This window comes from Ahaetulla prasina, chromosome 1 (assembly GCF_028640845.1).
Source record: "Ahaetulla prasina isolate Xishuangbanna chromosome 1, ASM2864084v1, whole genome shotgun sequence".
NCBI classification, from domain to species: Eukaryota; Metazoa; Chordata; class Lepidosauria; order Squamata; family Colubridae; genus Ahaetulla; species Ahaetulla prasina.
Genome location: NC_080539.1, coordinates 135551575 through 135564047, shown reverse-complemented (window position 1 = coordinate 135564047; position 12473 = coordinate 135551575). Strand labels below are relative to the sequence as shown.

The 12473-nt window shown below is 35.3% G+C and overlaps 1 protein-coding gene across 1 annotated transcript in view; it reads right to left on the bottom strand.

The window, feature by feature from the left end:
* LMBRD1 (LMBR1 domain containing 1) overlaps window positions 1-12473 on the bottom strand; it is a 61047-nt gene that overhangs the window by 22020 nt on the left and 26554 nt on the right. The window contains exons 8-12 of the mRNA XM_058176561.1: window positions 7822-7947; window positions 7109-7261; window positions 4159-4223; window positions 1874-1976; window positions 661-765 (exon numbers count right to left, since the gene is read on the bottom strand). Coding sequence (XP_058032544.1) covers window positions 661-765; window positions 1874-1976; window positions 4159-4223; window positions 7109-7261; window positions 7822-7947 — 552 coding nt within the window. The remainder of the gene's footprint in view (window positions 1-660; window positions 766-1873; window positions 1977-4158; window positions 4224-7108; window positions 7262-7821; window positions 7948-12473) is intronic.

Below are 12473 nucleotides of genomic sequence, written 5' to 3'. Positions count from 1 at the left end.
TTGCCCTGAGTCCTTCGGGAGAAGGGCGGTATAAAAATCGAATAAATAATAATAAAAATAATAATAGATCAGGGACAGAGAAAACCACTTAGAGAGGGCTGTCAAGCATTATAAAGCAGTAAATAAGTCTAATTGCTATTGCTAACAGTTGTTTCTTTTAAAGAAAATCAGCATCTAAACATTCAATTTCTAGCAAGTGTCCATTTTCAAAGCAGCCCTGCTTAAGTAAAAACATATATTTAATAAAATTAAAAATGTTAAAAGTTAAAAATACCCTGTATACAATGCTTTAAAACTGAATCTATACTAATTGCATATTATGAAATACAGTATGCTAAAATACTTTTTAAAATGTTACTACTACTAATACATGTTTTAAAATTAAGCATTTAAATATAACAAAATTGCCACCTAGTTATTGTGGAAAAATTCAAAGGCATTAAGTTTCAGACTACATGACTCCTGCATATGTTGACTGGATGTGAAGTGAAATGATTTATATGAACTGATATAAAAGCTGATAAAACAGGTATTTGGTTTAATATCATATATAAAACAAAGCTTACTGCATGTTTTCTAATATGTATTTGCAATGTTTTATTTATTTGTCTAGCATACTAAATTACTTGGAAAGTGAATGAAAGATACAATAAAATTTACCCTTATCCAGAAGAACCATATACCCATATTGCGAATTCCAGCCATTGAAGTAAATATGAAGTACATGATGATGGTGGTAATAAGAATATAATCTAAGGGAAACACCTAGAAGATAAATGCACTATATTTATACATCAGGAAAATTTCTCACTCTTCAGCTATAAAATTTTGAGGAAAACCCAAGCAATACAATTATGAATAAAAATGTTACTAAATCTGATATATTCAACAATAATGACAGATAGTAGTATTTTATCCAAATTTTGACAATATCAAAATAATTAATAGACTTAAATGGGTTCTTAAACAGTCAGAGTTAAAGTGTCCTCCCAAAAACTCTTCTGCGCTCAATATTCAGTTTATGGAAAGTCAGATAGCACTAACAGTCCCCCTTAGTGAATGCTATGGGATCAAGAGATTCCCTGCTCCAAAATATGGATAAATAGCAACCTAATTTCAGGTCACAAATAGATTGAAAGCTATTTGCATGCTAAAAAAAACCTCATACTGGCAAGATACAATCCAGCTAGAACAATTTAGTTTATTATATTTAATTTATGATATTCTCCACCAATAATAGTTTGAGTAGTTTTTAAAAGATAACTGTTATTTATTGGAATCAGAGTTTTCATTTTCTATCAATCATTGTCAAAGATGTACATATTATTTCATGTATATTACTATACTATTAACTCATTATTTAATATTTCATTTGCTTATTTTTAAAACTCTTTTATTTTATTTGCATTCAAGTCCTTAATTTGCAGATCCCTCGCATCCTGGCCATAAACTGTTTCAACTCCTACCCTCAAAACGACGCTATAGAGCACTGCACATCAGAACAACTAGACACAAGAACAGTTTTTTCCCGAAGGCCATCACTCTGCTAAACAAATAATTCCATCAACACTGTCAGACTATTTACTGAATCTGCACTACTATTAATCGTCTCATAGTTCCCATCACCAATCTCTTTCCACTTACGACTGTATGACTATAACTTGTTGCTGGCAATCCTTATGATTTATATTGATATATTGACCATCAATTGTGTTGTAAATGTTGTACCTTGATGAACATATCTTTTCTTTTATGTACACTGACAGCATATGCACCAAGACAAATTCCTTGTGTGTCCAATCACAGTTGGCCAATAAAATTCTATTCTATTCTATTCTATTCTAACATTCAGTAGAAGTGAAGTTTTACTTACTGTCTGTAGAACAGGTAACAGCATATTCAATGGGTTGGTCAAATTAGTTCCCAGGATTATAAATCCAGAACTTAAACCAGTAGAATGAAGTGCTTTATCCAAACTGTAAGAATTTAAGACATAAATTGTTATTGCTTGATATTTTTTTTAAAAAAAATACATTTTCAGTACATTTTCAGTATAAAGAACTTAAAAATAAAGATATACATTGACATCAAAATTTTAGAAATTATAACATTTTATAGTGATAATGATTAGGAACATAGCGTTTTGTGTTTTAAATTGTGCACATATCAGGATTGATACTTGTATATATCTTCTAACCAACTTATATATTCAGAAAATGTACCATTTTATTATAAAAAATTCAGGAGACTCATGAAGTAGACATTAATCATTACTCATGTTTACATTAATATGAACTGTTGTATTGTTGAAGTTCTCCAGGCTTGATTTTGGGATTGCTAATAACATTTCATTACCCCACTAGGAAATATCATTGTACAGGAGTTTTGGAAAAGTGCAGATTCCCTGCCAACCAAAACCCTCTGTCCAAAACTCCTGAATTGACAATGTTACTAAGTAGGGTAATGAAACCTCACCGTACTACACATATCTACTGTAATGGCAATAAAATGAATTCCCTGTAAGTGCAGAATTTTATGGAAACCTTTTGCAAAACCAGAAATATATCTGGGGTTTTATTTTTAAATTCTATGTATTATATGCCTTTTTTAATAGCCTCTGTTCTACTCTCAAAATATTATGCATTACAATTCACACTCCTCCACTAACATCCTATATATTTTTACACATTTTGTCGCAGACATCTGTTTTTTAAAATCCATGTATTTATGCATGTTCACAGTGCCAATAATTCAGGAATAATCCTCTAAAAACACTAGAGCCAGGAGAGACATATTCTTCCTTTGTTTTAGGTTGCTCAAGTTTCCTCTCATCCTTTCATCTTAATATATATGAAATAGGGACATACAAACTTGTTTGTAAGTATGTCTTCCAGTCAATGTCGACTCCTGACAACTATCTGGAGAAGTCCAGGCAGTTTTCCTGGCAAGATTATTTTGTCCTTGCCTTCTCCCTAAGGGTAAGAGTGAGTGACTGACCCCAAAGACACCCAGCTCATTTTGTACCTAAATGGCTCTTATGCAAAAGATACAGATTTGAAAATGGAATGTTCCAGATAATTTCACAGTCTTCCAACCTCTCTCCAGTCGATTCATAATCTCTTTTAGGCTATAGCTTTTCAGGGTTGTTCAGCTGTATCCAGAATAAACCTTCTAGTAGTTTGAAATGTCTCTAAATGAAGCAGGGGATGGGTCAACCCAAAGTACTTCAAGCCATTTATGGTCTGCAGCATTTAGTTTCAGAAAGTGGCAAAACACCACCAAAACAGAATAGTCCAGAATGAGAATGTGTCATTCCCATGATTTAAATAGGAGCTACAACAAATATTCAACAACAAACAAATGAAGAAATAATGGTGATTATATTATCTCTACCAAGGCCTGTATTTAAGCCATATAGCGTTTGTTGTAAAAGCAACCAGATAATTGTAAATATTAGTTCACAGAACGATAAGGATATGGTTTCTAAATAGCTACTTGAATACTTTTCCATTATCTGTGAAATCTACTTCCCCAGCAGTTCGTCAGAAAGCCATTAAAAAGAAACTAAGAAAGTCTCCATCATAATATATTGGGAGATAAATTGGTTCTAAATTGAAAATAGTTACTTGCTGAGATATCTGTATCCCTATCCCTTTCATCTCACGAAATCTTGTTAAATCAGTGTAAGAGAATCTTATCTGGAAGAAATACTTCCAGAGTTTTAAGAAGCTTGCGCCAAGGTAGGACATTAAGCTTTTATTTTCATGTGTTTACTGGAATGTATAAGGATTTGAGAGAATATTAAAATATGCTGTGCACACTGGTCATCCACTTTACTTTCTGTAATATTCACATGCTCAGACAGAAAGGTCTGAAGAACTGTTTGCTTAAATTTGAATAGTACAGCCTTGCAATCAAGTCATCTTTTGTTATGCAAACAGATGATTTACATTCAAATAAACAGCCAAAGGTATTTTCAGTCTTCTGTGCTAACCAAGAGAATGGAGGGGTACATGGCCCATGTACTGTTCACTTTCAAGCTCACAGGTTTCTGGTGAACACCTAATAAGGACATTCATATCAAGCATTGGCCCAAGTCTGCCTGAATGATTTTCAGCAGACACATTTTAAAATGAAAAGCACATGTCATATACTTACTTCGACAGGAAGAGAGAAATAGTGAACAGCAAGGCCACAAGTATAAAAAATATTCCCCATACAACCTAAAACACAAGTTTGAAAAAGAGTTTAGCACGTTCTCAACAATGCATAGTTTGTTCTGCTATTAGTTAATGAGATAAATATGAGAAATTTGTTAACGGAACATTTTTCCACATAATTAAAAATGCAGCATCTACAGTATTTTCAAAGCCTCTGCTAATAACAAAAGAAGCTACTCTGAATTCTGCAACACATATTTGCTCATGCAAAACAGAACAAGAAAACTAGAAATATTACCTTTATAGAGATTCAAGACGGCAGTTGGAAATCAAGTTGCATAAATTAACCTAAATTCCTCAATTCATTTTTCCAAAAAAGAATTTTGTCCAGATATAGGACAAATTAATGTGTACAGCTCATTATTTAGGGAAAATTCTGCTCAAATGAGAATGTATATTTAAATCAGGGTGTCAAACCTGATTTCATTGAGGGATGCATCAAGGTTGTGTTTGACCTTGGGGGGCCAGGGTGGGTGTGGCCAGTTTGCCGTCACTTGTGTTTGGGGCGTCTATGGTGGCCTGAGCACTCTGCCAGTGAAAACAGGCTCGCGAGCTCCATTTCAGCTGGCAGAGGCACCGCAGGCTGGTCCATTGTGGTTGCTGGGTGGCCCCGTGGGCCAGATCTAAGCACCCCGTGGGCCGGATCTGGCCCCCTGGCCTTGAGTTTGACACCCCTGATTCAAATCTTTCTAAAAAGTGAAGAAAACAACTAAAGCACATATTTATGTATATTTATTGATTACTCTAGCATGTGTAAACCATCTAGTCCATAAAGTCTTAGACAACAGATAAAGCACATAAATACATGTTCATATGAGGTGCCATTTCCATAAATGATAAAAATTATTTTAGACATAATTGCTGCCTCGCGAACTGAGTTCATTTTTTTAAAAAGGAAGTCTTTAAATAATTAAAGCAGTAAGATCAGAGCTCAGTGCAAGGCTGGAGTCTTAATGTGTCTGTACATGCTGCAAGAGAAAATTATATAAATTTAAATAATTTGGAATAATGTATTATTCTGTAATATGATCCTACATGAGTTTTAGAATTTTTTCATTTAAAAGTAGACTCAGTTTTATGATTCTCATTGTTCACAACAATATAAAGCTTATTTAAATACTGTACTTTGTTTACATTAAACCTGTTGGAGCTGTGAGATTGCTGCTAATTACCTATTAGTACATCATTACACTGTTATTTACAAATACTTAATTCAAACTCTTGACTCTGATCTTTATACTAAATAAATGTAAGAGGCCTTGACAACTGCAGAGTGCTAACCAAGTTTCCAAGTTTTGGAAAGACATACATTTGATCTACATCTTGCAAAGTAATCTTCATAAGCTACACATAACTTTCACTACAAAGAAATCATAGCTTTATATCTTCACTACAAAGGAATTCTTTTTATGTCAAAACAAGACTTTTTTGGTGGAAATTTAGTCCCAATATGAGAGGGAACTTTGCTATCTAACATGCCTATTACAAAGTAATGGTGTATTTTCAGCATCATTTGGGTGCAATTCTTTTTATGGAAATGTAAAATCCCCAGTGCCTTAGCTTTTTGTTTCTACATTCTGTTGGTATCTTTTCTTTTTCCACATTCATACCCTGATGGTTTTCTAACACTAAATTGAATTTGTTGGTTATTTGTTCATCCTGAAATCTGTTCACACATTTCTCCTCTTGTCTACCCATTTTACATTGATCCATTATTTGTCCAATTGTAATAGTAACTTAAACCATAAATCTCTCTCCAATTTCAAAGTCAGTCTGTGCGCTTGCTAAATGGAATGTGACCCTACAGCACTACACAACTGTATGAGACTCTACTCCCAGCATATTTAATGGGAGCCATAGTTCCAAGTAAATCAACAAACAAGAGAAGAATCAAACTGATGTGTGCTCTCATTTAATAAACTGTATTAGAATTATCCCATTCTCCATATCTTGATTATAGCTACAGTTCTGAACCATGATATATTTTAACAATTACACATGGAAATATAGCAAAAAGTTATCTATTTATATTGTATATGTACTGATTTAGCCAGCTCAAAAAAATTCCTCCACACAATATGCTGTTTCACGACTTTTTTCATTATAAAATATTACAATTATTGAACATCCTAATTTAGCTTATTATTCACCAAACTTCATTCTATTTCCTTATATTTAAAAAAGTGAATATTTTACAAAAATGAGGGGTTGGGTTTTTTTTTGCAATTTTGACACAATTGCCCAAATTTGAATTAGCAGATGCTATCTCTAGATATGTCTTCTAAAGAATTATATCAGGGCGATGCAAAATATTTCAATGAATGGGTTTGCTTGAAGCAACAAGGCTCCCTCCCTTCTTCTAAGCAGCAATTCAGAGTGAGGCAAAGCATTCCAGCCCAGCTTTCTCACAGATGCCCAGCTAGCATCCAATGTCTTTTGCAGTTGTTTATGTAAACATTTATGTTTTACAGAACAGTCAGTGTTCACATTTATGAAATACGGTAGCTGGGATTAAACCTAAGGGGCTGAACTCCCCAGCAGGATTTTCAAACCATTATTACATTCTTGGCATAGACATTTACTTTTCCACTGTTTTCTTTCAAAACATTTTGTTGATTCGTTTTAGTAGAAAAATATATTGCTTGCTGACACATCACATTCAAAGCATGTTTGGGCATGAGGTCTAAACAATAGAGTTTAAAAAACAAAAACACCTCAAAAACAATGGTTCTGCTTTCTCTCATGTTGTGGAACCAATAAAGCCACTCTGATCTTCTGAGTCGAGTCTGTCTCTAATAACATGAACATTTTTTGAGGTATCGGTAGGACATCAATATCTTTTGGTACAAATAGAAAGTTTTCTTATAAAGCAAAATGAGGGTCTTTACTTTTAGGGGTCTCATGGCACCACAGAATTTTGTCCAGCAGCTTTTCTCAACGTATTCCAGGCGCCGTCCTCTTTTGCGAAGGCTTCTTAGTTTGTCTTCAAGTTGTTGCAGCATTTGCCTGTCTCGAATTGGTAAAGGCCGACCATCTCTGCACTAGTAAGGAGAATCGTAAGAAAAAGTGCAACATTTGTATATTAGTAGTATAATCTTTTTTTTTAATTCCAATCATTACTTGTGAAAAATGAGTTCTAATTTCATTTCAGTTCAGTTAATTGTTAAAAATCTTTTAAAAAACTAAGAACTTGTTTCTAAAGGGATGGGCTTTCCAATTCAAAAGTACTGTAAATGAAACATTATGCCAAAATCTGAGAGTTTCATCTCTTTTAATGCAAACTTCATTTAAACAAACAAAAACTCATGGAATAAGAATATAAGTTAATAATACAGAGAACCAAATATACTAGAGTAGTAACTTTTAATAGTTATTGAAGTTATCAGCAAATTACTTTACTGAGCTACTAAAAATGTGAATGAATGCAAATGAAAGAATGAATACATATTGTATTTTGAAATAATGAAATAAAATTCTATTTTAACATACATTGCATTTTTCAGATGTCCAAGTCCAAACTAATAATGAGTGAAAGTTAAATGATCTTAGAAAAAGCATGGAACTGAAGTCCTAAAAGTAATGTTTCAAAGTAGCAGCAAACCTTTGATTCAATTCTTTGAATGTTTTGCTCAACATCTTCAATATCTTCAGTGTTTTCCAAGCGTTCATAACTAGCATTTCTTGTGCCTTTTATAAGGTTTAGAGGCAAAGCAGACATACCATAAGCCTGGAGAAAAATGAAACAGAGCATTAACTGAACCAACATTTCCAAATGATCATCGTTATTAATTCAAAATCAATATTTTTGGTTTTAGTATCAAAATGTTCAGACATATTCTTTTATGACCATTTTATACCAAATACTCACAAAGCATAAAGACAGTTTCTGAACCTATCTCTCCTTACCAGGAAAACGAGTAAAGTACAGGATACAGAATTCACCCAAAATACTGGTAAAAATTTGTTTATGTAAAAAAAAAATAAACCTAACAAGAAGAGAGGAAATTAAATGGTCTACAATAGGAGAGTTATTTGGAATTTTTGTGCACTAATTATGATTGCATGCTTGTTTTTTTAAAGCCTGATGAAAGAGGGAATATAGCAACAAAGTTCCTATAAACACAGGAGAATCCAACTGTAACTAATCTATAGCTAAGATTCAAGGAAACAAAGTAAAAAAACTAATAATACCAGGTTCTTATTGCTCATGTTACCAAATCTGAAAAGAAGTAATAAAGTTAGAAAATAATCCTAGGAGCTTCATCTTTATTGATTATATGTCATCAAGTCATCTTCGACTCCTAACAATCACAAGTACAGATTTTCTCCAAGATGAACTATCTCTAACCTCTTCTTTCAGGTCCCCCAAAGGTAAACTCATTGCCACTATAATTGAGTCCATTCATTTTGTTGCTGGTTGTCTTCTTTTTCTCTTTCCTTCCATCTTCCACAACATTAAAGATTTTTCCAGAGAGCCGAGTCTTCACATAATGTGCCAAATTATTTGAGCCTAGTCATGTATGCCTTGAATAAGAATTCTGGGTTGATTTGTTTAGTGATCCATTGCTTTGTTTTCTTGACGTCCATGGTATTCTCAGAAGTCTTCTCTAACACCAAAGTTCGAAAGCATCAATACACTTCCTATCTTGCTTCTTTAAAAGCCAACGTTTGCTTCCATAGAGTGTCACAGGGAATATCATGGCTTGCACATTCCTCATCTTTGTAGGTACAGATACATCAGGGCTGAATATCTTTTCCAAAGTCTTCATGCAGGCTCTACTGAGTGCTAGTCTATCCTTCACATTTTCACTATCCAAGTAAGGTCATCAGCCCATCAAAATGAAAAATAGTTCAACATATCAAAAGCATCACTGTGGGAGACAGAACAGGAACGCAGACCAAAAACAGACAAGGAATTGGTAACAGAACTCCTATCAACTTTGGGTGAGTTCAAATCTCTGGGACTGGATGATTTACGTCCCAGGATACTGAAGGAGCTGGCAGATGTGTTCTCGGAACCACTGAATGAAATCTTTCAGAGCTCCTGGAGCACAGAGGAACTGTGAGGGAACTGGAAAAGAGCTGATGTGGTTCCAATCTTCAAAAAAGGAGGAAAAGTGGATTGAGGAAACTACAGACAAATCAGCTTGACATCAATACCTGGGGATATGCTGGAAAAGATAATCAAGCAGTGGATTTGTGAGCACCTAGAAATGAACAAGGTGATAACTAGAAACTTGCATGAGTTTGTTAGAAGTAGGGTCATGTCGAATAAACCTTATTGCCTTCTTTGAGAATGTGACTAAATCAGTGGATCAGGCAAGTGCTGTGGACATAGTATACTTCAATAAGGCATTTGATAAAGCAGACCACAACCTACTTCTTGGTAAGATAGAACAGTGTGGGATAGACAGTACCAGTACCAGATGGATTTGCAGTCAGCTGACCAACCATACTCAAAGTGTAGTGCTCAAGGTACTGCCTTGAGTCTAGTGCTCTTCAACACCTTCATAAATGACTCAGGCAAGGGGATTGAAGGGGCACTCATCAAATTTGTAAATTTGACACCAAGCTGGGGAGAATTGTTCACGCTTTGGAAGATACACTCAAGATTCAGAATGATCTTGACAACTTGAGTATTGGTTGCCATGCAACAAGGTGCAGTTCAGTAGTGAGATAAGAAAGATCCTGCATTTAAGCAGGAAAAAAACCAAATCCACAGGTACAGAATAGGCAGTCCTTGGCTCAACAGTAATGCCTGTGAGAGGGATTTAGGTGTCCTAATGGATTTAGGTATGAGTCAGCAGTGTGCTGCAGCTATAAAAAAGGCTAATGCAGTCCTAGGTTGCATCAACAGAGATGCAAGCATCGAGATCATGGGAAGTGATAGTACATTCTATTCTGCAGTTCTGGTCACAATACAAAAAAGATGCTGAGGCCCTAGAAAGAATGCAAAGAAGAGTAAAAAAGATGATAAGGGTTGGAGGCTAAACCACACGATGAACTGCTAAGGGAACTATGTATATTTAGTCTAACAAAGAAAAGGCTCAGAGTGATATGATAGCCATCTTCCAATACATGAAGGGCTATCACAGGAAAGAAGAGGTTGATATGTTCTCCATTGCCCGAGACCAAGACAAGAAGCAATGGGTGGAAGCTCAAACCTGGAACTAAAGAGGAATTGCTGACAATGAGAATATTTAATCAATGGATCAGCTTGCTTCCCAGAATTGTGGGCATTCCATCACTGGAGGTTTTCAAGAAAAGATTGGGCAATCATTTGTCTGGAATGGGATAAGGTTTCCTGCTTTCAGCAGGGGGTTTAACTAGAAGACCTAAAAGGCCTTTCCAGCTTTATGATTCCATGACACAATTAAAAGCTTTTAAAAAATTGGTGAAGCGTATATTGACTGCTTTTTGGTATTCTTTGTCTTTTCAATTATCCAGCATGCATTGGGAATGTCTCATGTTAGCCTTTTCTAAACACTGCTTTAAGACCTGACATCCATTTTCCATATAGGGCTCTAAACTGTGCTGGATAATCCTAAACATAATTTTGCTGGCATGTGAAATTTAAGGATACCGTACAATGGCTGGCACACTTTATTACAACTCCTTTTATACTGGTCTGTAGATTGACTTATTCCAATTGGTTGGCTACTATGTTATTCTTCAGACAGATTTGCTGGCATACCTTAGTTAGAACTTTGAGTGATTCTTCTTCTGTTGCTTGTCATATTTCAATGGGTATTCCATCAGTTCCTATAGTCTTCAACTTGGTAATGATTGGAGTGCTGATCTAACTTCATCTTCTAGTACTAATGATTCTTGTAAGTAAAAAATATATCTTCTAAGGTATCTTAGATCTCTCTCCCTCTCTCTGTGTGTCTCTCTTTCTCTCCCACACACACACACTTATTATTTAAAGTATCTCTTGTAGTACAAAAATATTGGTGCAAGGGGGGGGGTCCCCAAATTTATGGCGCGAAGCAAACACCACTGCTTCTCAGGCGCCTAGTCACAGCAGCATTGGCAGGGGGAGCTTGCATCCGACAACACGGATCTTTCTCTACCCCTGCAAGCGCGAAGCTGACACCACGGCTTCTCCTGCGCTCCTCTGGCCACAACTCACCATTCTGCAAGTCCAGCGATGTCCCAGGCAGTCCGGACGATCCTGCAAGGCTTGGATTCAGCGAAATGACCCAAAAAATGGCCGCCGCTGCTCTAGCGGCTCAGCTGAGCGGCGCTGGGCTGCGCGCGAAGCGCGAGCCTCTTTTGCCTCATTTTAGGCTCCCAGCAGCAAGGAATAATAAAGAAAAGTTTTTGGAGAGGTTTGAGAATTTTTTTTCTTTTAATTTAAGGTCCAAATACGCTGATAGAAGAGTCAAAGCAATGGAGCTAAAGGAGGTAGTCTCTCTATGGCCGACTGAGTTAATAAACTGGAGCTAAGCAGGAAGAGGAGGCGTGTTTAAACAAATTCAACTCAGTCTCTGGCCAATCAGCTGAAGTTAACAACCCATTGCTTTGGACTCTCTAAGCAGCGTACAGGAGAAAGAGAAGATTAAAAACAGCAATCACAACACACAACAGCAATATTCACAAAAAGCCTCAGAAAATAATGTAATTTTGATTTGGCAGTTAAGCTCAGTAATCAGAGTGTCAGGCAATCCTCTTTAGAGAGTTTGTTCCACAGCCAAAGCACTATCACACAGAAGATGCAATATCATATTAACACAGTGAAAGCTTTTGGAGGCAAAAGTACCAAGAGACGATAACCCTTTAATGAAATTAAAAAACATTGAAGAAAGAGAACTATCAGCAATTCTGCAAAACCAGTCTGTGCACCAATAAAATATAATAAAAATAGACATGAGAGATGAGGTAACATTTCTAAAATAAAAACACAGGAAGTGATTATTTACAGATAAAGATAGAAACTGTAGAAGTGACTGAGATTAAGTGACAATGGAAGTTGTTTATACCCAGAAAGCCTAACAATTAAATGATAGGAAAATACCAGAAACAAAGAAGAAAGGACATCTAAAACATATACACCTTAGTGAAAAACAGAACTGGGGAAAGGAAGCCTGCAGCAATTACTAAAAAAAACCTAGAACAAATAAGCAAACCTTGAATGTATATTAACAAACCTTGAATGTATATTAACAGAAAAAAATATATAAAATAAGAAGACTAAAAAGGGCTCCTAAGAGACACCATACTTGAAACAAGCTTGCTACTTAGAAATGCCCA